Here is a 27,660-nt window from a genome sequence, read left to right as displayed (position 1 = left end):
AAAAGTATAAAGTTTGATCAGCGAAAATCCACTGTTCGAAATTCATCTGACACTCTGCATCCAGGAAATTTAATTAAGCTAACATTTAAATTAAATAAAGTTATCTATTTCATTGAGCTAATTCCTAGCAAGTATTAGATTAAATGAATATATATCAAAATGAATTTGATTTAGCTTCTGTTGAAGTTCAATAACCTTTATTACTCAGTGCAGGCATATAAATTGTGGTATAGTCAGATTTAGTTATTGGCTTCCAAACTCACCACCCCCTGATTAGATTAAATAGCTAATGATAGGAATCAATAAGAACAATGAGGTCAGTTTGAACTTGCCAACTGCAACAATTTCTGCTGAAGGAACAACTTGAATGACATTTTAGACATCTAATCCTGTGGTATTTTTACACCAATAAATATCATAACCTTTAGATCACCACAACCAAAGAATCCTAAAGGCCAAACAAAAATATACAGCAGCCACACATTTTCAATTTTGAATCTCTTCAAGGTCTTGATGCTTTTACCAAAATTCAAGGTTCTTTTTACAAAGATCTAGTTCACTTTTGATTAGGGCTAAAGAAAATATCCAGAAATAATTCTAAATTCTGAACAATGATGCCAGAATCTGTCCACTATTTGTCTTTACCCATGTTCTATGTGTTTACACATCAAAATTAATAAGGCTTACGTGAATCAAGTATATCTTTGGAACCCTAACCAGTAAACTGTATCTACACTAGACTTAAAATTTAGATTCTTTTGAACTTTTTTCTCAGTAGACACAATTCGATTTACTGATTTAATTTAACTCTGACTTGTTAATTAAAATCAATTTGAGTAGATCTAATCTGAACCTTAAAGAATGGTTCCAATCAGGATAATAGAACAGAGACACTATAAAGTTGATAAATATTTGAAAGAGATGGATATGATTGGAACATTTGGGAAATTTTATACTTTTGCAATGACCATAAATTGTCAATCATGCAAGATTTTAATTAAAACTATATGACCCAATTCTATAAGTTAAGTAAAGGTTTAAACTGATATATTGTGGTCGGTATAATTGACTGACATTTTTGTACTAGAATTAGCACAATGAAGTAATTATTCTAGAAGTAATGCTTATGAGCAATAGTGTCAAATACCAATTACAGGCAATGTTTTTTTGGCTAACCAGAATAGTGAAAACATCCTTTATTGTTTTTACTTTGTACTTCTATCAACCTTTAACTATCAGTGAAATAAGGCATTATTTAAGCCTCTTGGAAATGTTTGCACAGGACAAATAACATTAGGGCTGGTTTCTAAAAATCTTGGTACTTTGCACCAAGTTGAATTAGAAACTAAGCCCAGGGAAGGCAACTGAGCAGAAATGCAAATTTAAGTGTACCAATGGTTGATAATGCTTGTATTCCTTGCTTCAGGAATATGAATAGAGAAAAGAATGGGGTATAATGTCAGCACAATACTTTGGTCAATTTTAGTCTAAATAAATGGATTACTTTTCATTTCTACATACATATGTACACAAAATATTTTGCCAGGACAGCAGCATTTCTGCCTGCTCTTATTCAAATTTTACGTGCGAGAAAATGTCTGCATCAGCCACCGATGATTCCAGTCCAGTGTCCTTACTATTGAACTACTTCATTTAAGCCATTAAAGATACATTATGTAAGACCTAAACCTGTCTATTGGCCTCATATGTTAAAAATTAATAATTAGACATTTATTCACATGACAACCCGATATCAAGAAGTGAACTAGATCTTTGCAAAAAGGACATTGAATTGAAGTCCACCATCCAATGTTGCCATGAACTGTATAATTTGCTATACCATTGATACTTTGACTCATTTTTTTAAGAAAAAAAAAATTTCAAACATATTTGATTAGACAAAAGGCTGTGTATGGACACATGTTTTGGACTAAGTGTCACTTTCATACATAATTTTTGCCATATTAACATTGTAAGCATTTTGCATGATCCCTTGTAAATTGACTTAACAGAAAAAACTTGTTTCCAATCACCATTTTCATCCTTCTGCATATCACTGATCAAATTTATTCTCTCTCTATTTACAAAAGCTAAAGTAAATTAGTCACGAAATTGATTCCTCAAGAAATTGTCAGAAAACCAATTTTCAGAGACATTGAGAAATTTGAAAGTTGATGTTAAAAAAGAATTGTGATTTGATTATAGATTCAAGTAAGAAATTATTTCAAACAGAGATCAAAGGGTATGTCTGTAGGATGATTGAACGGTTTAAAAAATATAATAAAAAGAAGACATTACAAGTAAAAGAAGCCTGTATGCTCTGGATGCAGAAATGCAGAAACATTAAACACCAAAGAATTCATGTTTTAATGTAACATCAACAGAAATAGAACATGCAAGAAAGAACGAGAGACAGGATTTTAACATCCATTCAATACAAACTAGGTCATTTTGCGACTAATATATAGTACAATTTTTTATGTCAATAATTTGCTTGCATGTAGGGGCCTTTGAAGTGGGAGGAAACTGTAGAACCCAGAGAAAACCGACAAGATTTGGCATGCGAACCTTCTGGTCATATCCAATATAAAACATCCATTTGTCGCATCTGAACCTTGTAGTATTTTCCGTCACTGTTAAAATAATGTACTGAATTTGTCTGATCTGCTATATTTCTTCAATTTGTGATGGAATAAGTCAGTTTGTTTATTAATTTTAGTTCAATTTTTAGTTGGCTGTGTCAACACTGGAATAAGCAATGTATGGACATAAACAAAAATAAATAGATTATTGGAAGCTCTGTCTGCACTCTTCATATTAAATGTTTGCACTTCTCACATCATTTCTCATCGTCACATTGTAGAATTAAATCGAATTCTGTTCAAAAATGGTAGCTAAAGGATACCACCCCATTCTATGGTGATTTCTGGTATACGTCCTTTGTCAACTAACAGAGGTTTAGATTGTGATTAGAGGGGAAATCTGAAGGTAAATCAATAAAGATCTTGTGATTAGATTTCTAGAGTGACTCATGATGTGTCAAACATTGACAGAAAGCTTTACATCCTGGACATGATGTATTTGGTACCATATATTAGTTACTTTACTTAGCGAACAGTCCATCAACATCAACCTACTAAAACTACTCAAGTAAAGAACACTTCATTAGTTCTTAATGGACAAATCACGACCAGCAATATTGAAGCAGACATTTTCTTCTATGGCTATATTACTACAAAAGCTTCGGGTATATTGACAAGGTTAACATGTGAATTCTAAAGGTCATCACTGTCTTGCAATGAAATCAGAATTTTCAAAACTAATTAATCTCTTTCAAATTTGCATATTCACTCTTAAAGTATAGACTTACTTTGCCCAGAAATTTTATGTAGCATTCAACAGAAATTATGTAAATATGTTACCGTTAGTCTTAAGATTTTCAGCTCCTTAATTTCATTAAAAGTCAATGAAATTTGACAAACAATTTTGATTCAAAGATTTTCAGATAGTAAGATAAATATTTATTTTCACTTGTGTATCATCTTGAAGTCTCTGAGTGTCATTTGAGGGATATAGGAATCTCTTGCAAACTACAATATTGTAAAAGTTGAATCTCTAATAGGAATATCAGTCCAAAGTTATGATGAAATGAAATTCCATTGATATATATATGCTGCTCCCTATGTAAACCCGCTCCACAGTCATTTATGTTTCACAAAATCTAATAGATATGCCAGTTTTTAATTAATCCAATGGAATCCATGCCGGAAGATTATCTATCTTTGATATTTTGAAATTTTCCAAAAATGCAAATCACACACATCGACTTTAACAAAAAAAAGTTTACTATGGACAAATTTACAACAGAACATTTACATTGTATTAGGGTATTTTGTATTAAAAAGAAAGGTACCATATTACTTAATGATTCAGTTTTCAATATGGACGACAGCTAATATGGATACATGCATCAATCTAGATAGCTAAAGCTCTGCACATCACAGAAATGACTTATTGGCAGTTTGTGTTAGAATACTAATAAATCAGTTCTTCACACACATTGTTACATTTTATAGCCATCAATAATAGTAAAATCACTCTTGTAATTGTACAAGTAATGATTGGGAATTATTGGAGATGGTCATATGATCAGGTTTTAGTGTCAATAATCTGGTTATAGTCTTATATTACATGACTCACAACAAGTCCTCAAGATACAGGCATTCTAAACTTTGACATTAAACTCATAATACTGGGATTGGAACAGCTAAACACGACTTAGTATTAATACTTGTACTAAAACATAATTATCAAAGATGAATTATCACTCTTACAAGACCAATAAATGTAATAAATTTTCAGAATTATCATATTCAAAATAACTTTTAAGATTCATCTATTTATTGAAAATCCATGTACCAATCTAATTAGAGCAAGCATAATCTGTTTCAACATAGAATCATATGGTGAAATTTGTTTTTAACAGTGAAAATATTTTTTTTTTAAATTATAATTTGAATCAGGGACAAATGTGATCTATGTTGTGTCAATGGGGGAATTTTTTTTATCTGGACAGCAGCTTTTCCCCTACTCTTCTTCAATTTCCAAGTTACATATTGTCTAATTGTACCAGTATAACTAATACAGCAAAATGAAAACTTTGAAAAATCATACACCTGTAGCCCCTGACTAGTCTAAAGTGACACAAACATTAAAGAAATATGATGCACATAACTTGTAAATGGCATCACTGAATGTAATTGTTATCACTTACAGTATTTTATATAGGATATTAACAGTGGTTATTATTTTAGTAAAAAGATAGTTAATCATGTGTGATATCTTGTGTTAATGTGCATATTTTCTAGTAATAATCTGTGGTTATGAGAAGGTCAGTCAGATGATGAGGTAGTACAGAATTAATTCTCGTCTAAATCTACCATCATTTAGTTGTAGGATATGACAGGTCAACAAGTAACATCAAAGATATTTAGCAAGATTTTATAGTTTTTATCCTACTAAGACCCTCCTAACACAAGAATTATTTCCATTTGGTAAACCAAGCTAAACATCATTACATGAAAATTGCTTTAAGGTCTGTTGATGAAAATTTACCAGATTGGTTTAGTTTTTGTCCTTTCAGGCTTTCATTATGTTGACTTTCGGCATCTCTGGTGAGTCAGAATCAAACATTTTAAGACGTAATTTGTATTGATATAATAAAGTCTGTAGATGTTTGTCTTCTGGTTTTGTTCTTGCATGCCATGTACAATAAATCATAACTTATAACATGATCCAGCAATTAAACATTTTAAACAAATTTATTCAAACCAAGCAGATAATGTCAACATTGTTATGGAGTTAGTACAGTGTAAATGTTCATCTTGCATCACAAATAATTATTAGATTGTCTTTGCAATTAGTTAATATTTAATGTTTTAATACAAGAGATGATTTAAATGTGAGCATGAATTATTCCTGACAAGTTCTTTAACAGAACCACTGTGGATGCGGGCCAATATGCTATTTAAAGCAAAAAGTATGGTAAACTCATATCCCTTGTGGCACATTCTTTGTAAGGAAATATCTATCAGTAATATCGGACCTTTACGGTGAAGTTATATTCTGTAGACCGTGAGTGAGTCATCTGATGTTATTAACAAGTAATACTGGCGCTAATAAAAGCCCACAGGGACAGACAATAGGTGAATATTGATCATCTAATCAACACCTAGATATTATTATCAACATCTTTTATTACTTAAACGTCAATAGAAACACCTTTATAATCATACAATAAACCTTGTAGATTGTTACTCTATTAATTTCTATCTAACAACTAATCTACTTGCTTCAAATTAATTGGTTGACGTATTACATTCAAATGACTTTTAGATTCAACATTTTATTATTGTAACAAAGAACTATATACCAGTTGCCCAACATATTACATAACTTTACCAGAAGCTGTCTCATGAAAAATTAAACCTCTGTAACATTTCTGTTTTATATATCTTTCATACTTGGTAATATTCCAGACTAAAAGGCAAAGATAGACTTTCAAACTAAAACTTAAAAGCAGTCTTAACAAAAAGTATATTGATTAAAAATTTATTAAAATGGATCAATATTAACGTAACTGATGGCCATCTAAAGTTCACATTACTTTCTATTGAATTCATGATGCCATCTATAATATTATTTTTGAATGCCTGTCCATGAACATCAGACTCATAAATGGTGCCAAACCTAGTGTAGGTATTTTGTTTCAATCACCTAAATACCGTTAAGGAACATTTTTCATCCCTAATTTTTGTTAAATTTAAATATGTAAAATGATTATTGGCTTTCTGGCATATCAAGGCTTTAATTCATTATTTGTTTGTGGAATGTACAGCAAATACAGTGTACTGACATAGTACACGACTCATGATTTGCTGATGATCATCCCATCCCCAATTTAGACCACTGCTTGAATTTTGGCAGATATTCCACCGCCATGTTAAATTGTTGTAATCAAAATAACAAACCTATGTCAGTTGTAATAAACACCAGGGTTGAAAAGGTATTCATTTGTTTTTTCTTTAAGGGGTAATAAGCTTGCATCCACTCTTAATACTGTACACAGCATCTGCTTGGTTGGCTATTTATTTGTCTATTGTACAATAAATGTAAAATAGGCCATACATGTGCCACAGTGAGAGGGCATTTGTAAGTTCCCTGCTACTTTTCGTTTTTCAATACAACTTTTCAAGCACCTGTGTTGTTATTACATCAAACATGGTAAATGCAGAGGATGATAGAAATGCACTGTTGCGCTTTGTTTCAGCCTAACATTTCTGCTGGATAATTTTTAAAAATTATGTTCCCTGCTGCTGATTGCGTCCTAGACCAAAATTTAAAATAAACCATAGTAATAACCACATGCTTTTTGTTAAATGAATGTTAAATAATTTTAGATAGTAAGTCGAGAAAACATTGCTCTTTTGTCACAACTAAATTTAACTGGTGTACAGTTTGGGGAGCTCAGACATTCAGCTTTTTAGAGCGGTTTCATCAGAACCAAAGAGGTTCCATAAAATGCAATTATAAAAAAAAAAACACTCTTAAAAAATACCCATAAATTAAAAGCATCAGTTTTGCTATCATAAATTGCAATTCTACAGAGAGCAATATTCCTCATACTGGATATAAATAAATAATATTATGTACTTCAATAAACAGAGACAGAAAGACATTCAGTTTTACTGGCAAAGTTTATGCATCAAACAGAGATGTTTAAACATACGTTTTCTAATGTAGTTTGTTGGTTGACTGCCTTAACAGAGCACACTAGGTCAGAAGAAAATATATTCATAACACATACATCAACTGATATCAGATATAAACAAAACTTCAAATAAATTGATGCCGGAAGATATTTTAAGTCTTTTTTAAGTGTTTACAAGAACTGCGTGGATTTAAATTACACTTGAGATTTTGGTTCCAAGAGAACTTTGAAATTCATAATATGCAGTATCAGAAACTTGAAGGTACAGATTTTATGATAGTCTGGACTCCAGACTCTGGAGTTAATAATATGTACTTCAAAATTATTTTTTACATATTGACTGAAGTTGTTAAGAACATGTATTTACAAATAAACTAAAATACTGACCCAAAAAGTAGACTATAACACTTATTAAAGATGCATTATGTAACATTTAGATAACATTTAATTTTTCATGAGACAGCTTCTGGTCTTGCTGTAATAGGTTAAAAATATTGAAAATTTCAGTCAAATTACTTTATTCTTGGGGAAGTAATAAATGTTATAGCCGAGTCTCATTTGTCATATCTAGGATAATAAACGAAGCCTAAAAATTCCCTTTAATCATTAAATTGTTAAATGGTGAGAGTATTCTAAGTCATTCCATATCTAAGCCATGACTACTTGTAGCCACATGATTATCTTTATTGTCAGATGGAGACACTCACAGCATTTATTAGCCTCTATAATAATTCTAAATACAGAATTAAATTCATTCAGTGTGGGTACATCTACCTAACCACATGATGCGTAAATTAATTCTACCACATTTTATTACTGGTGTTGTTTATTTAGAAGCCATGTTTCATCAGCCTATATAGCTTAAATGATTATCACATGTGTTGCCATGTTTTTGATAGGAGACTGGAAACAAGATAGAATATCTGATTAAAGAGCACATCAAAGACTAGCTATTCAATAAAACCTGAAACTTCCCTAATTTCTAAAAAAATACACATGTACTCCTCTTATATTACATGGTGATTTGCTATCAAAGACAGTGACCTGGTAAAACATGGTATCCTACATGTACTCTTCTAATATTACATGGCGATTTGCTATCAAAGACAGTGACCTGGTAAAACATGGCAACCTATGTACTGTACCTTCACTGGAAGATAAATATAAATATAACCAGCTGCTTTCACTACTTTGATTTTTTTTTATATTTCAATCTTTTATGAGTGTGCATGTTTCGAGATTACTCAAGTCTTTGAAATGTAAATTGAGAAAATTAGATTTTAAGATCTTTAAACACTTCAATGAATGTTTCTCCCTTTTTACTCTGTGTGTATTTATTTACTGACAACTTGGAGTTTTCTGTGTTGCAAATTTTTTTACTTATCACATCAACTGCATAAAAAGATAGGTTGCCAGGCAACGACACATACACCCACAGCAGCTAAGTCGTCTGGGGAGTCAACAAGGGTTGTCGCACATTTTTTTCTTTTGTTAGAAATTAAAACATTTACAACACACTAAAATCTGATCACGAGTAACAGCCCATGTGGCTTCTAGTTCTGCCTTATTCTAACATTTAGCATACAAAACATTTAATATCAATTTCCATATAAATCATTGGATATTGTTGAGAATTGACAGGCTTCTTCATTTCATGAACTTAAACACTGTGTATAAATTTAGAGTCAATCAGTTATTAACTTTTGACTCTTGAGCATCTACAAGATTTTTCAAAGTGATCAAGGGCCATAACTCTGACAGTAATTATCGGAAATCATTGAATATCAATAGGCTGCTTCGTCTCATGACCTTAAACACTGTATAAAAATTTAAAGTCAATCGGATATTAACTTTAGCCTCTAGGATTTTCTAGCTTTTCAGTTAAAAGCAAACAAGTACATGTACATGTATGATATGGAAATTATATATGCGATGTACATGTAATCTAATATTGACAATTTTCTTATCAAATAGGAGTTTGTAACCATCTAAGAATGATTATAAATTGTGAAATCCTAATAACAGACACAAGCATATAATGTGAGAGAATGGTGTTTTTCTATCACTTAGCTCATAAGATGCATGGTTTAAGCTTAGATGTACAGTAGATGTATGTGCATGTCTCATTGTGGGTGAAATGCAATAATGTGTAAGAAAATTTAAGCAAGAATCAGTTATTCTTTGGACTTAAATACTATTTGGCTACAAATATAATAAATTCAGGCATAATGAATAACGATGATGTATCAGTGATCATTCAGTAAGTTCTTCTGCCTTGAACCTTTGGTAACAATGTATGTTTTGTATTTTGTCTACAATGATTTTGTATGCCTGCTCATCCTCCATGGACGTTTTGATGCAATAACTTTGATCTTAACAGAATATTTACAGCTTAAAGCCTTCTCTGGATATTAGTCCACATAGAGAGAACATTATTTAAAAAGAGAAAGAGAGAAATGGGGTTTTAACTCCACTCGACACAAACTAGGTGATTTAAGGACTAACATATCGTTCAATTTTATAATTCGCTTGTGCGTAGGGGTCTTTAGCAGTTGGAGGAAACCAAAAGGCCCGGACAAAACCCACGAGGTGGGACAGGCAACCCTACTCCTTGTCAAATACAACCATGGAATCGAAACCACGGCAGTTGGCTCGATAACAGACCTTATGATACAATGAGTATGCGCCATCCAACTCCCCATTATTTAAAGAGGAAAGTGCCTTGAAGTAAAAAATAGTCATGTTTTACATGTACGTCTAGACAGACATATATAAATAAATAAATAATCCATTGATGTTAATAACAGACTTACCTTGTACTCTGTATAAACTTGGGTTTATTTTTGATAAATGCAGTGACTATGGCTGACTTTTGTCGATCCTTCATTTCAAAATAAACACTCCATGGACTATTTGGTTTAACTGCTGCTCCTCGAATCTTCAATCCATTCTTGACTTTAGCTCTAGAAAAAAAAAAAAAATTGTCAAGTTTGGTAAAACAAATTTCATCATTTTTCTTTATCCACTTTTAATAACTTTAAATTTATTCGCCAGTAAACGTTATTTTTATATTACTTATATCTTTTTTATTCTTTTAAGGTTTTAAATTAACCACTTTTCATGTGTCTTATAAATGTGTATATGTTTGTATTGTAAAGCCACATCTGAACATTTATAAATGTGTATGTTTGTAAAGCCATAAAGCGACATATGAACACTAGTGTAAACGATATCTCTCTTTCTAATATTACAAAATTAAAGATGCTTTATGTACTATTTGCTATAATAGTTCAAAAATAGATAAAGTAAAATGAATTTATTGAAAATTTCAGTCAAATTACTTTATTCAGAGCAAAATTTTATGAGAGTTTGAAGTTCTGACAAGATACGGCATAAATAGTATTGATTGTCAAGTATCACTGCTACAATAAATCACAAAGTCTTGATTATTCATTTTAACGTTGAATTATTATATGGCGCAGGTTTTCTAATCCATACAATTTCTCAGCCATCCAATGGTCTGAAGAATTAATTATGGGCTTGTCATGTGAATAAATGTGTAAATAATTCATACAACATTTGAAGCCAGAAAAACAGACCTGTAGTTGGCAGATTTCGCTCTTGCATCAAGTTTCTATAAATTATTCAACTGATTCAAGTAAAAGGCAGAGTACATTGCATGTATTTTCCTTACAGCATATGATTTAACATATATTTTAAAGTGGGTTTCTACTGTTTTGCCCTAGGCTAATATCACAGCCCATCACCTACATGTATATATGACAAACCTCTTTCTAACGAGATATTTTATTTTCACACCAACAGCAACATTTGTGGTTTATAACCACAGTTTACACAATCAATCAGTTTCTCAACAGTACTAGACCTAGTAAAACTGATGAGATAATCGATGAAATGAGACTGTAATTTCATGTTCCGACATACACTGGGAATTTTATACACATACTAAAGATTATTCCACCAACAATTTTTTTTTTATCAGACATGCCCATTTACTGACATGATTTACTTTCATTGACAGTACTGTATCTCAACATCAAAAGAATTTCAGGGCACAAGCCTACCACGGCTCTTCAAATCTACATTTAAGACACTTTCAAAACTTTTGGCACCTACCCGGTACATGTAAATGTTTACCCTTTCGAAAATTCTAGTAAGACAGCCATGGTAACTTCCTTTCGTCTCTACCACGTAGGTCTTATTTTTAAAAATAAATTATCATGTGCTGCGTATTTTCCAGGATGACCCAGGTTTACTCTAAATGCAATCTTCATCATTTACAATTATAAATGATAATTTTTTTGATGAACAAGAGTACCGATCTGTAGAGATCTAATAAAGGAATACAATAAATATGGGAAGGAAAAATGAAGATGTTATAGACAAAACATGTCTTTCTCTGCGTGGATCAGTTTATAAGCCAATTGAATGGACCCATATGAATGGTTGAATGAGGGGTTGCTTACTGCGTCAATACCACCAGAAGACTAACAAAGCTTTCTAATCTAGTTGAACAAACAACCACCTTAAAACTGCCTTCATAACCTTACTAACTTCAAAGATATCAAATGGACAAACTGTTTTACTACCACTGTAACCCACACCATATTTATCAAGTTTTTTAAGAGTCTCTATTACTTAGATGTTTAAAATATTAATCCTAATGTCAATAAGACATATATTATTTATGATTTAGAATTACTCTACTTCAAACGGTTGTGTATTTATATTTTTTAAAATAACATTTATAATTAAACACCATGTAGATAAAATAATGTGTGATCAGTAATCCTACGCCTACTAAATGATGAAATATAGAATTATGATACTCTTTCTGATTAAATATTAAAATCAAACAAAAAAAAACCCCTAAATCTTTCATAATCTGTGATTATTTTCTTAATTGCTTTCTTCATTCTTCATGCCGAGTCTTTTTTATGTTTATTTTTTGCCACTTTGGAACCTTACATTCTACAAAGAAGAATAAATTTGCTTCCAGACTGTTAAGCTTCATATTATTCATGAGTTGCCTGGTAAAAAGCTCTGCATGCAAAGATTGTTTCCTTTGACCAATAAATTTGAATTGTTGAATTGGATATCATTAAATCAAGTGTTTTTGTTACATGTCAATTACTGTCTGTCTCTTGCTACTTGGCAATATACAACTGTTCGAACCACATTCCAATGTGGGCATATCGTAATGGTTTCAGTTGGTGCAATATCACTTTTGTGTAAGCAGACGTTAAAGGACCAATGTACATGTACTACTACTGGGTTCAATGGGGTGGGGGGGGATGGCCTAGTGGTCTTCATATTCCTGTAGCAATGACCTGAGAAATCCCTCTCTGGCCATTGCTGGATGGACTTATGATAGGGTGACCCACCATAAATAAATATCTCCAAATATCTCGACAATTACACCACAAAATTTATATATATACCGAGCCTTAAATCAGTTTCGCACATTTATAGTCACTAAATAAACAGTCATGTTGTACTTAATAAGCTATGACCATTTAACCATCTATAAATAATACACTGAAAGATGGTTACGAGTGTCGGCCATAACATCCGGGCACTTGTGAGTAAAAAATAGGTTATGTGCCCTTGTTTTGAAATTAGTATCACTTAACCAGTCTACCGACCATTCTACGTCTGACTGACAGACCAGGATAATCAAGACTACTTTTTTACGAAACATAACAGAAAGCTGGAACTAGAAATTGAAATTAGAAACACACAATTGTTTTAAAAACCTTGTAAAAGTAAAATGAAACTAATGCTAGTATCATGTTCTTGCCTAACAAAAGTGTTTCAGAGATATTATTTGTACTAAACCAAAAGATGCTGCTCCTAACGGTACAGTTAATGATAAAGCAATTTAAAAAATAAAATGAGCATAATTTGGAACAGAAATTTGCTTCCATTACGGCAGTGCTTGAGTGGGATTAGGTCTAATCAAACGAAACACTGCGAGGAGTATGAGTGATCTTGAGTGTTGCACTTCGAGCTCTAGCTGGTCAGTCACCTCTGTCTTACGGTTGTGTGTGAGCATATGTGGCTTGGAGATAGGGACGTCTTTCATCCCATGCGAAAGACCCCTGCACATGCACTAAGCTTAGCAGAAATAAAATAAGACAACTTGTCTGCGATATCAACATTGATGGAAGCGGACACTAAACACTAATAAAAGAAGAAGTTAGTTCAATGCTGATGATATTCATGTATTGGCAGAAAATAAATTTTATTATTCAATTAACATGTTGGAATCCTGATGAACAAAACATCAAATCGTTACAGGAAAAAATAAATGTAGTTGATGATAATAAAGGCTGTAGGTAGTATTGAAAGCCTTCTGGGATTAAACAATTCTAATATTCTAGTAAAGCACATGTAAAGTACATTTATATCCTATTAGTCTACTTCATATTGACAAAGGGTCAACATAAGACTTATAAAATTTGAACCTCTACAATCTACATATTAAAAACACTTTACACCTAGGGCATTGACTGGTGGCCCCTACTATCAGGCAAACAATAATGATGACTGTTTACACTCCAACAAACATAAGTTTGGTGCTTTACCACAGTGCATGTCTGGACGTCAAAAGATAATAGCATTTGCAGAACCAATACAGTGCATACACATAGAGCTCGAATTAAAAAGTATATTTTTGTATAAAGGGCATTCATCTTAAAGTTCAATGATTTGAAATGCCTAATTTTATTGCATTTAAATTAACTGACAGACAAATACCACAGTTGGTTGATGACCGAAAATAAATCCCTGCTATGTGCAGAAAATGAAGGCATTTGCAATGTGGGCATAAATTTAGGGCTTTACAGTACTTACTATAAAGGAATACAGTGAATCCGTCAATATGTAATTCACGAAAGCAATTCTTTTCTTTTAAATGAAATTAGTTATACATCAAAACACATTAAAATTGTAATATAAGTTCTTTTGGAAATTGTTTAAAAAGTAAATCTGGGGGTAAAATGGAGTTGGGGTAGAGTTGGGTGATATAATAAAAACCTTCTAAAATACTGACCTAAGAAGAATATCGCGGTTTTGATTTTTCTGATTGCAATTCAGTATAAATATTGAAAAAATGTTTTTATTTTTAAGTTATTTACCATATTTTTATTGTTTAATGATGAATAAATAGCGATGAATAATGTTATAAACTCCCGAGTGTTCATTTCACAAAGTTATAGTTTTGTTTATATCACCTGACTTCTCACTCATTTTAGCACACGACTGGTACTGTTAGAATTGTCTATGCACCTTTTACAAATTTTTTTATTGGAATAAATTTTAATAGAGCAGAAATATAAATAATGCCAAACTATCAGTCGACTGATTATCTATGGCACATGATATGGCGGTTCGGGATAAAAAAAAAAATTGCTATTTGACTTAGTTAATGAACGCTTGTTCAGGCATCAATGAAATTTAGTGCTTGTGTATTGTAAAATTCATTTTTTCAAGATGGCATGCATTTGAATGAGAAAAAAACGAGTTAGTAAGAACAATGAATGGCCTCCAATCATGGCTAAAAAAACAAGCACATCCGATAGACCAGCAGTCTGCGAGTGGCTAGATCTATGTTTGAATTGAACCTGAACATTTGTTTGTAAATACTGTATTTATGCTTAATTTGCTTAATAATGTTGACTACAATCGGTCAAGTGAATACCAAAAAGACATGTCCAACTTTTTAAGCATGTTTATTTACAGCTAAAGGGTCATAAAGTAAAATTATTGACATTCTATACAATATTGTGATATACTTATAATATCGTGATATTTGTTTTCAGGGATATTGTCCAGCAAAAGTTGGGGGTTCTAACGTACATGTACATGTAAAGCTGTGTGGGATAAATATATACTATTCAAAAAAAGTAGGGGATATTTGATTTTTAAGTGTTATTAAAGTCACCTAATGAAACTGACGAAGAAACAAATGACAAAATGAAATGAAGTTCACATTCATCGATTTATTCCAAATGATCGTTAGACTAAGTAAGGCACAGACTGACCATTATAAGGGTAAAATGATACCCGGGGTCAAACAGCAAAGTTACCACAGCATCACAACCAAGTCAGTAACGGGTAAATCCTCCTCTGTTTGCCAAACAAGCATTGATCCGACGTGGCATACTCCTAATGAGACGTCTAAGGTCATTTTGCTCCAGATTGTCCCATTCCTTTTGCAACGCAGCAGCAAGTTTTTGGACATTGGCAGGACGTTGTTGACGTTGACGTAACCTCTGTCCAAGCATGTCCCAGACATGCTCGATGGGGGAGAGGTCGGGACTCAGTGCTGGCCAAGGTAATGTGGTGATGTTCTGTTGTTGGAGGTAACCTGTAACGATCCTGGCCCTGTGACATCTTGCGTTGTCATCCTGGAAGATGAAACGGCGGCCATGACGTCGTGCGAACGGCACAACATGGACTGCCAAGATGTTGTCCCGGTAGTACTGGCCTGTAACACGCCCTGCAACAACATGTAAAGCCGTTCTTCCAGCAACAGTGATGCCTCCCCACACCATAACAGAACCACCCCCAAATCGATCATGTCTGATGACGTTAACGTCTTGGAAGCGCTCGTTTCGACGACGCCACACCCTCCTACGTCTGTCCAAAAAATCAACAGTGAACCTTGACTCATCTGAAAACATCACATTGCTCCAGCGTCGATTATCCCAGTGTTGACGATCCCTACACCAACGACGTCTTGCCTGAATGTGATGATCTCTCAAACAAGGGATCACGCGAGGACGTCGGGCGCGAAGGTGACCCCTATGCAGTCGATTCCGAATCGTCTGGCCACTCACTCTCACACCAGTGTCTGTTTGAAGACGAGCGCTGATCTGATTTGCTGTGATGACACGATTTCTCAAGGCCAAGGTACGGATAAATCGATCCTGGGCTTGAGTTGTCGCCCTTGGTCGACCTGAGCGTGGTCTGTCCTGTACAGATTGTGTATCACGGTATCTGGACCATAGCCTGCTTATGACAGACTGAGAAACATTCATCGTCCGCGCCACAACCGCCTGTGTTGTGCCGATCTGTAGCATGCCAAGGGCACGTAACCTTTCATTTTGGGTAAGCCGACGCATATCAAAATTTGTTTTCTGGTCACTAAAACAATTAAACTGATGTTTCCACCCTGGAATTCAATGCCACAATGACTGTAACATTCAAAGTCAGAGTCGTGCAAATCTTGGGTTGGACCCCCATGATGATCCCAAGCATCACCTGCATTCCATGCGGTAGCTATTGGTGCGTTTGGGCGTCACATGTAACTGGAAATGTTTCTTCTGTTAGGTTCTATAGTGACTTTTTTCGTAGTCATTTGCATATTTTAGTATTATGCCCCCAAAATCAAATATCCCCTACTTTTTTTGAATAGTATATTAGACTTTTATCAGCACCTTCCTTCTACCTACAGTGTTCATTAATTCCATAATACCACATAAGCTACTTTCTACCTTTTTATCTAATAAAATAATATTCCGGATGTGTTGAACTTCAAACTGGAAGATCCTGATCATATAAAGGCCAAATATAGGTTATTAGGACACAGTACCATAGGCGTACAGGCCCATTAAGGATGGAGTGGGGGGCTGTATCATTTTGCCTCCAAAAAATGGTGACAATGCCCGAAAATGAACCTACATAACTTTACTAGATAGCGCCCGATCAACAATCAGTGAAATTTGCAAAAATGTTTACATTGACTGATCTCATAGTGTATTATTCATCATCATACCTAATTAATAATTATCGTATATACAGTATAATACACCAATCACCATTTCTAGTGAAATTAAACATGTAATATCACAATAATCTGCATCAAAATTGGTCTACAGCGTATGAACAAAATAGTAATCTGGCTGTGATCAGGGGTCATACATCATTGGACGAGATAAGAGCAAAACGCGAATTGCATGGCATTCATAAAATCCGCACTGGTCAAAACAATGAATAAGATTAAAATCACAAGATAATAGTAGTAAAATCTCGAAAAATAACTGCAATTAGCACCTAGCAGAGCAAATTTTCTGGAACTGCAGCATGAGTTTGAGAACTAGACACCCTGAATCAAAAGATTTTCAGAATTGTGTGATTTTCCGGATAGGAATTGCATTACCCCATCCAATGGTCAGTAAAAGTCCCGGATTTTGGGCACTTCATTTTGCAGGATGGAATAATTTTCATATTTTTCTGTTTATATCCACTATTTTTTTTTTTTTTATCATTTAGCCGGTGCCCGAAAAATTTGATGAGCCTCCTCAGCTCATACGCCTATGCACAGAACATACATGTACTTTACTTATGCATAAAATGGAAACTTGACAAGATACAATATGTACATATACCAGTTTATGACTAAAGACTCAATCATTTTAATTTTGGTCTTAAAAGTATTAGATTGCCACTTGCAGAGAAATACATGTAACCAACATACAATATGAGTAAAACTCATCACTACAAGTAGGCCTACATGCAATGCTGCTGTATGCAATAGCAGACTGGGCCGAGGATTGTTGGAGATTGTAATTCTCTAATTTTGAGAAAGAATGTTTTTTATTTAAATAATTTAAAATATTATGATACTTACTGAACAACAACAATCTGTACTTCAGAATTTGCTGCCAAATAAACAGGTACTAAAAATCGACTGCCTGGCAAATATTTGGTTTTAGGAATTCGAAATATTAGTCGATTATCTCCCTTTTCATCGAATCTATGATCCTCTGTAGAAAGTGGGATAACAGCAAGAAGATTTTTATCCTTAGAGTCATCAGAACGTCCTGGAACAATAGAATTTGATTCACTTGCACATTCGTGATTATCCTCAACCCGTGAAACCTGGTAATACACATCAATATTAGACTTATTGTGATGCCACCATTCGATAGGTATACTAATATCCATGACGCAAGCATTTTTATCTTTTTGGTTTAAAATACAAACATCTGTTAATCGCTGATCCAAATGTTGTACTATTAATTGTCCACACCACCTTTCATCAAACACTGTCTCACGAAAATCGTCAACTTTCAAATGTTCCGACACTGGCTGAGAGTGCATTAAGACTTGAAGTTGCGGCCATTTTGGCAACAGTTCTTCAGTAAGCAAATGAACGCTTACATCCAAATTATGAAAAATTTGACTCTGTGATTTAGTGTTTGTATTTCTATCCAAGTATTCGTCAGGCACAGCCTGGTAAACTTCAAAAGGGCCATGACTTGCACGTAATTTGTGAAGTTCTGCTCTTTTGGTGACAACGAAAAGTTCACGTTCTTGTGTAGGATTGCTTGGTTTCAGTTTGTGATAAGCTGATTTTAAGAAGTAGCCATCATTTGGTTGGTCAAAGGCTATCTCCACTGCATTAGCACACCCTATAACAAAAAGAAAAGCAAACATTATAAACATGATCATTTACTTGTTGCTCAATCTAATATTGAGTTTTACAATCAATATTGTAGAGTTTCATTCAGAATAAACAACTATAGGTATTTATCAATAAAATTAATTGATATTATAACATTAAATAACCAAATAAAATACTAATACATGCATTTTATCATACTACATGTAAATATCTTAATGCAAATTCATTACAACTATAATCCAGTGCAGACTACATGTAGATCCTTAATTAAATTAGCACATATATATGCTTATTCAGTTATATAAATTCAGTGTAATATTCAATTAGATATAAAAGAAAATCTACACACGTGTAAACATGAATTATCTGGATCTCCATGTATTATGCATATTAATAAATAAAATACAAGCCAGATGTACTATTGATGTATTAGATTATAATGTAATTTATTATCAGTATTACAGTTGATTAACTAATAAATCTTTATACAGATGTTCAATAATACATTCACATACATGTATACTATACGTAAAGTTATCACCCAGCAGGTTACACACTAACAGTTTGATTTTTAATCATATACATGTAGCAGGTTGAAAGAACATGAAATAATGATGGTATGCCAAAGGTTGAAGTTGCCACTATCCTACATGTACTATCAAAACCGCTACATTTGAACAATAGTTAAATTGAAAACAACCAAATGAAACTGGACAGTATCAGATATCTGTTTAGGCTAACACAGAAGTACCCTTACAGGGTTGGGATAGAAGCGGAGTGGGGGAATATTCAGTTGTTTCAAAGGATCAGGGTGATTTTTAGTCTGTTCCCCTCATTTAAACACTATCCAGTTCATGTACAGAGATCTGGATGTAACTGACTATAGCCTTATAGCCCATGGGGCTGTATTTATTATGAAGAAAGAGAACAATATGCAGCCTCAATTCAACACATTTCTTTCTGATTATTTTTTCCTGTTAAGAATCACTAATATAGTTTATGTTTTCTGTAAATATTTATTTTGACAGGTGTTTAAATTAATCAGCGGTGAAGTAGTTTACATTGATGTGGTAGTAATTTATATTCATATATCATACTCCTGTACAGTAGACAGAAGATTGGCCAGTTCTATCTTTAAATACAGCACCTGCTTCTGACCACTTCTGACATCAGTCAATATTTTAAAGGCTATTTGACAAAGTCTGGTATTGTCAAGATAATACAATTTACAAATCGCCTTATAGTGGGCCCACGGCCGCCCACACCATGTTATATTCTGGATTGTTGAGTTTGTCTATGCCCTTAATTTTGTGTGAATACTGAGAAAGAACAACCCACAAATAATTTGATGATAAGAAGTTGCTAGTATTGACTAATCCTAGAACATCTGATACAGCATCTTCTTTACTTAGAACATTAACAATAACTACTGAAAGTCATTTTGTATTACTTTAACACAAGATCAAAACTGATTGTTCCTAACGGATATCCTAAGGGTATTCAAATTCAATAAATACAAAGTGACAAAGTACATGTACAATGTAATGTGTTTCAATGACTGGTTTATTCAACATACATGTACTAGAAAAACATTTCGCGAATTTTCTCAATATATAAATGTATATTTTTCAGTGTTCATGTATTATGTGAATCAAACCGCACAGTGGGGCCTTTACGAAAAGGCTAGAAATTATTGATTAATCCAGTCTTAGTCCAGACTTGATCATCATCAATATAAACCTAATTAATGAACTAAGGGACAGACATAGGACCATGGGTCAATTATTATAAAACATGGTTGGCCACAACACAGATCTTGTAAACAGTCTACCCTATACAACACAATATACCAGCGTAAATAACAGATATATATTTACATTCAATCAACGAATATACGGGTAGGGGGCATAGTCTGGGAATGGGTTGTAACAAGTTGTATGTATTGGGGACCATGGGCTACTTTATCAGTATTGCATACACCGTATGTTTAATTTCATCAACAAAGAATAAAAAAATATGGTTAAGTATAAGAAAATGTTACAAATTCCATCAGATCAGTCAAAAAGCGTGTTTATGTTTTATAAATAGATTTTGGTTTATGTCTAGTCTACACTAACAGGTAACATTTGTGGTCATTCTGAAATGTTTTCCATTCTTACAATAGCACAGTCTGTACAGTGGTGTTTACGCCTAATTTGAATTCCACTTGTAAAGGAACATTTTCCATACGATACCAATGTGTACAGACCATTGAAGATATTCTTTGCAAGCTCTTTTGTATTAACTTTACTATACACTTTCAAACTTGGGATATTCTTAGTTTTTAATCTGATTCTGGGAGCATAAATGAAGGTCTGAGTACAATTTGATGTTATGTTTTCCTTAAGCGCACATTGCTGTTCTAACACTCATTGGTACATGTACAATGCTTTTTGAACGGATCCTGTTTCAGCTCCAAGGTTTGTTCTTCAAAGTTTACCAGTATATGCTGAGGCTAATTCAAGAAAATATTTATCATTATAAATTGACATATTGGTAAATGGCATTATAAGAAAGATAAGTGAGCAATGAATAATTTAATACCAATCTGTATTAGCGTTAAGTTAAAAACTAATAAAGATTGGCATAATGTCATTAAAATTGCACCATGTGCAAGATTTTGTTGGGTTTTGACATTAGGATACAAATTACTATACATGTAAGACCTTGTATTTAGGAATTGAAGTAATCAGTTGATATCTATATCATGTTAATCATGTTTTATTGATATTTTCTAAACATACCAAATATATCACTTATGATCATAAACATTTTCTTGAAGAGGTTTCAAGATATGCCATTTAGAGACCAAAGAAAATGCCTGAATGAAACAGTATTCAAAAGAAAACTAGACTTCCTGCTTAACCACAAAATTACATGAAATGATATTATTATGCATGATCACTCCCTTTTTAATATGTTCAAAAGTAATATTATCAATTTGAGTGCATTTTATAATGTGTTGATTTGTTTTGTTATTAGAGACATTTTTTAGATCCATAGATTAATCCAGTAGTGTTTAGATATAAAGATATAAATAGTCAACTGTTTTTAAAAGCCAAAAAGGAAATTAAAATTAGTAAACAGTCGAACCTCAGTTTATTCTTGAGAATCAAAATGTAACCATTTAGAGTTTGTTCCACAACTAATTGAAACAATGCACTAAATTAATACTTCATTTTGACCTCAATCAAAGAGCTACTTTGATGTAAAAGAATTACATCTTGACCACAGATTAATCTTATAGAAGAGCTCAATAACATTACAACAGATTCTGGACAAATAAATTTGCAAGTGGCACTTTAAAAACATGCATCGCTTTGATTGTCTAATCATCAATAATTTGTTTTATGTTGAGTAAAACATCTATTTATCTTGTTTATCATCCAGAACTTTCATCACATGATTAATCTTCTTCTAACTCTATTTCTATCTACAGTTAAAATGTGAACTTGATGAACTGTTCTTTAAAACAACAATGTCAAACTACAATCAATATAAAAGTACTGGTTCGTCCTTTTCTTTTTCATCCAACCATAAATTTTTATTCACGTTTTGATTTTTTTCAAATTAAAGTAACAGTAAACTAAATGTATTTTTCTTTTTCTTTTATATTTCCAACATTTGTGTACCATAAAGGAACAGAAAAAATTATATCCTGAAAGATTTCCCTTGCTGCAATGTACCTTGCCAACTTCAAGTACGATAATATCACAGCCTGTTAAACATGTTGTCGTTATTGGCTAGAAATACATCTTTTACTTCAAAAATAGACCAAAATTATGAATAATACAATGTCTATATGCTCCATAATAATTTTACCATCAGATTGATAAAACTAGTTGTTATAAAGGGAACATTAATTGAGGAAATCTAGCTCTTTTGTACTGGACTCTATGGTCACCAGTTCCCTAAGCCATTTTTATTCTTATAATAAAATGGGACCCAGTAACCGGGAAGTCTGTAATGACTAGTCACCAGACCACATGCAAATGACTGCGGTATTTGCTACCGGTCATTGTAATTGCATCATTTGAACTATGCTCATTTCTATTCTAGGCCATTCTAGTATGGGGCCCAGTGACCAGATCTCATGGAAATCTATGATGTGAGTAACAACCCATTTTTTATGCATTACCCGCAACAGTTGTTTTCTTATGATTTTGGAAACTTTTTCCTATTTTCATTTTAACTATTCAACCTGACCATTCTATAATTCAATGGACTTCGTCAAGGTTCTAGTTAGCAAATCTTACCCATTTCAAAATTTCAAAGGGTTTTTTTTTTAAAGTTATATTTTTGCTTAATTCATAAAAAGAAACATTGTTTGGGAAGTATTTCTTCGATACTTAATACTTGTTGAATCTATGAAAGTTCTTCAGCAAGTCTCATTATAATATGTTGTTCTGTCCGTGTACGATCGACTCAAAATGAAAACTTTTATTTCTTTCTCTTGTTGGAGAATTCTAAGGATCCTTACTTCATTTTAAATCTTTGAAGGAGTCGTTAAAGGAGTCTAACAAGTTTTGAGTCAATATTAGAGTTGTCTAATCTCAATACAGTGTAACAACTATAGTTATATTACATGTATATCAAACAAATTTCAAACTTAAAAGTATTTACATTATGCTCAGTTTACACAAGATTTTAAAGTGAGATCTCGTCTAGAATTTAAAATTACACTTTGATATGAAAATAGACATTCATTAGCTTATTACTACAACTTGCATAATGATACGCTACATGCACGAGACACAAATGACAAGTATCAAATTCATGGAATTTTAACGTTCACTGATTGTCATAGTCTTATATATTTGAAATAGTTTCGAAAAATATGTCATTTTTAAGATGTGTAAATTGAATGATGAAACAAATCTGATCATTCTTGAAGGTAAATGATCCTGATCAATAGATATGTCTGAAATGGAACTTGCGTATGTGGACTGTGGAGTACTTGGGAAAATTGATGTTTGGTAGAAAAGTGACAATGAAAAATAGTTATCTTGTATTTTTTATGCCACATTTCTTGTAACCCAAACAGACACTTTACTACTTTTGTTATTTTCATTCATAATACATTAATTTCCATGTAGATTCATTATCGTGCAATGCAATCTTATAGCATTTGCAATGTTAATGCAAGGTTTTGTTTCAACTTAGTTATTTGACTGTTTAGGACTGATTTCAGAATCTGTCTACCTTTACATCATACCTTATCTGAACCCCAACCCTTGTTTGCTGAATGTACAATATGGGGCAGATTACTGTACATGTATATCTAGCCTACTTTTTAATATGAACAAAGATTGATTGCAATACCTTTAAAAATACACTGATGTATATTCAGGTACATGTACCTACATATAATTAATAGTCATACTTCAAAGACAAACACTCCCCCCAAAATATCTCTCAGTGTAACTCTGGTTCTTTTATTTCCCCTCTCCATTTTTATAAACCTATGCTGTTTGAATAAACAGGAAAGCCTAAATGAAAATTTATTAAGTGGTTTTAAAACCTTTTGAAAATTGTGTACTAGCTTTAAAAAGGATTAGTGACTGGCTAAATACACAACTTTATACAAGTAAATTTTAATCCATTTTACAGTGTATTTGTATGGAGTGAAAGCTGTTCACAAACTTTCTCCAGTTGACAAACGGCAATGGTAACTTCTCCAAAAAGGCAATTGAAATCTTTCTAGTATCTTTGCAAACATGGCTTAAATGTAAACCCTTGCTAATATTAAACTTGGCTCGCACTATCAAAGAAGAGTAAAGCTATGTATAAGGGGCTGACAAAAGGAATGATAATACTTGTAAACTATATAAACCATGGTTCATAGACTAGTTGTTACTGTCCTAATAAAACTTTTATATAGACGATGACCCCAATCTGACCTATTATCATCTTATAAAATACAGCACATTACATTTACATCTCACTATCTGTGTTAACTATTACAAGAATTTATAACCATCTTTTACAATGAAATTTGTTGTTATATATCATCTCCTTAAAAACATATCAAATAAAAACTCTCTACATCAAATTCAAATTTAAACTATAACCTGTTTACATTATTTTATTATTCACAATTCAAGACGTCAAACTTTTATTCATGCTTAAAAACCAAATCATGGATAATCCTAATTCTTGGTTGATTAATTTGACTTCTTTGACTTGTAGATTTATGTGACGATTCCCTTCTGATTACGCAACCAGATGTAATTATTGGCATGAATAAAAAGATGGAAACACACATTAAACCAGCCAATAAATAATCCTAGAAATTGAACAATCCATAATTACTATGTTCTTATGCTAAAATCTACTTGCAAATATCAGTAAGACAATATTATTATGCATGTTATGTATGTTTATGTAGATTCTGACAGAATACAATTAGGTGTCTGTTTACCTACAGAATTGAATTCTGCCAAAAAAGCTGATCCAGCTAATTTGTGTTAACAAACTTATAAATAACTGATATATTATTCTGAGAACCGCACATATATTCCAGTGCACATAACACATTATGACTAATTACAGACGTCAGAGGGTTCACTTCTAGCCTGATCATGTAGGGATGTATTCATAAAGATTTGGAAACGATAAGAAATTTTGCATACTGTTTAATCACATAATAATAAGAATGGAAAATGGACAATCAAAAATGGAAAATGCTTTGAATCATTTAAAATATGGTCAATCCAATGATTTTAGATTAAAATGATTTTGATTGCAAAACATAACCAAAACACCCACAGATAGATCTTGATTCTCAACCCACCAATCCAAACACACTGATACAATAAAAAAAATGTTAACAAAGATGGACTTTAATGCAAGTTTTCAGACAAAATTTACCATTTTCTATCTGCAGCGTCATTCAACCCACCCACCTAGTTCTACTGGTTATTCGTTTGGATGCCAGTGTTGAAACTTTGTGAAGGTCTCTTAGAACTTTACATATGTATAATATCATATCACGACAATGTTGCCTGTTTGCATAACATCGATGGTCCATACACAAACATATAACAGGTAATAGCACCAGGTGCACGGATGATTAGACGATCACCTTGCTGACATCTTTTAGGACATCAAAAAATCTAATGTTGACATGCAGGTCTAATAAAAAGTGCAGTTGTATAGAGATACATGTACACTTCCAAACAAGACATAGCTGTTTTAGGAATATATGCCAAAATGATATTGCAATGATTATAGACCAATGTACATTGACCATGTATATATTATGTAGATTTACATTTTGTGTACTGTATTATAGTTTATACACTAATATACATTGACTCTGTATATATTATGTGTTTACATTTTGTGTACTGTATTATAGTTTATACACTAATATACATTGACTGTATTATGTGTATTTACAATTTGTGTACTGCATATACACACTAATATATATTGAATCTGTATTTAGTTTGTGTATTTACATCTTGTGTACCATATTATATTATAATACTCCAATTATATGTGTATTGGCAAAATGCACTGTACAGATTAATATAAATTGGTGATGTAGGTTAGAATGTGTATTAACAGCCTGTAGACCTATATGTACATGAATGCAACTTGAAATTGTGAACACAAAGAACAATCATTCTGTAATCTTTGTATTTCTGGAAGTTTACATGAATATACATAAAAACTTTGAACTATGTATAACACATGTATTTATATTAAAAAAAATATATTTGAAAGAAACTTGTAACCTTTTTATGTCCAAAATGCCCCAGATAATCCTATATTATTTATGACTTAAAACTAATTATCACTGCTAAAATGGTAGTAATAAAATTTGACCTATCAGTCATTTACATGGAAATTTAATTTGACTAATAATACTGCTAAATAAAAATAACATTAAAAGATATCTTTATTATCTAGCCCCTGTTTCTAGAAATCTGGTGGAATATTAGACAGTATTTTACTTTTCTAAAAGGCATGGTAGATATAACTATGTGATATATAGCTTATATTCCACACTCCACGAAGTAAACAATCGTGTCTGAAAAATTCATCACCTAAAAGACAGGTATCATATTTCATACTACAACAGGCATATGCAACGTTTACAACAATATATCGTGTAATATCAATATAATACATGTTTTTATGGATATCTATTACATAGTTCTAGATAAGATAAGTAAAAGTTGTTGGGAGTTTATCGTGCAATAGATGACAGTTTGAGATCAATACTAAGAGACTATAGACTGCTATACTGGTAATGTATTTAGCAGACACTTACCAACTGACACACAAACAAACGCCGCCAACAGCGTTATTATCCCACTCTTCGGCATTATTCCATTTACATCCATTAGAAAATATGTTTAAATATATACTGCTAATCCGTCATAATAATATGACACATAATGTCCACCGATTTTTACCATTTTATCCGTACGTTTTAACTCGATACCGTTACATTTTGCGGTTGCTGTAAGCCATTCCAAGACGTGTAGCTCACTTAAATAATATCACTACGCACTGTCATTGGGCCCACGAATTCTTGAAAACTGTCTCATCTAAGAAAATAATTGAAAATATTATAGAAACGAAATCTAATATGTTTATGTATTCTACGTTTTACCGATCAATTACAAAAAAAACAATGACCTAGTTATTTTTGGAACTATTTTCTTCACCTCTCTATGGATATTACCGTAATATATTCAATTTGTATCACGTGACGTCTTTCATGGTAAATATTCTATTGGATATCGCAGAAAGCGGGGGATATAATGTGAATATCGAATCATTGAGACATCTGTTTTATTTCATTCATCGTTTGTCCTAAAAAAAGAGAATGTATTGTTTCTGAAATAGCTTCTAATTGAAAAGTCTAGGCACGAGTAAAATACAAACACATAGTGTATTAAAA

The 27,660-nt window shown here is 32.4% G+C and overlaps 1 protein-coding gene across 1 annotated transcript in view; it reads right to left on the bottom strand.

Annotated features, from left to right (window-relative positions):
* LOC126823358 (transmembrane protein 132E) overlaps positions 1–27,260 on the bottom strand; it is a 57,443-nt gene extending 30,183 nt beyond the window's left edge. Inside the window, exons 1-3 of the mRNA XM_050552150.2 lie at positions 27,025–27,260; positions 17,928–18,711; positions 10,084–10,233 (exon numbers count right to left, since the gene is read on the bottom strand). Of these exons, the coding sequence (XP_050408107.2) occupies positions 10,084–10,233; positions 17,928–18,711; positions 27,025–27,097 (1,007 nt within the window). The 5' untranslated portion in view covers positions 27,098–27,260. The remainder of the gene's footprint in view (positions 1–10,083; positions 10,234–17,927; positions 18,712–27,024) is intronic.
* Positions 27,261–27,660: the final 400 nt, after the last annotated feature.

Source organism: Patella vulgata, chromosome 6, assembly GCF_932274485.2.
Source record: "Patella vulgata chromosome 6, xgPatVulg1.2, whole genome shotgun sequence".
NCBI lineage: Eukaryota > Metazoa > Mollusca > Gastropoda > Patellidae > Patella > Patella vulgata.
This window is presented reverse-complemented; position numbering and strand designations above follow the sequence as displayed.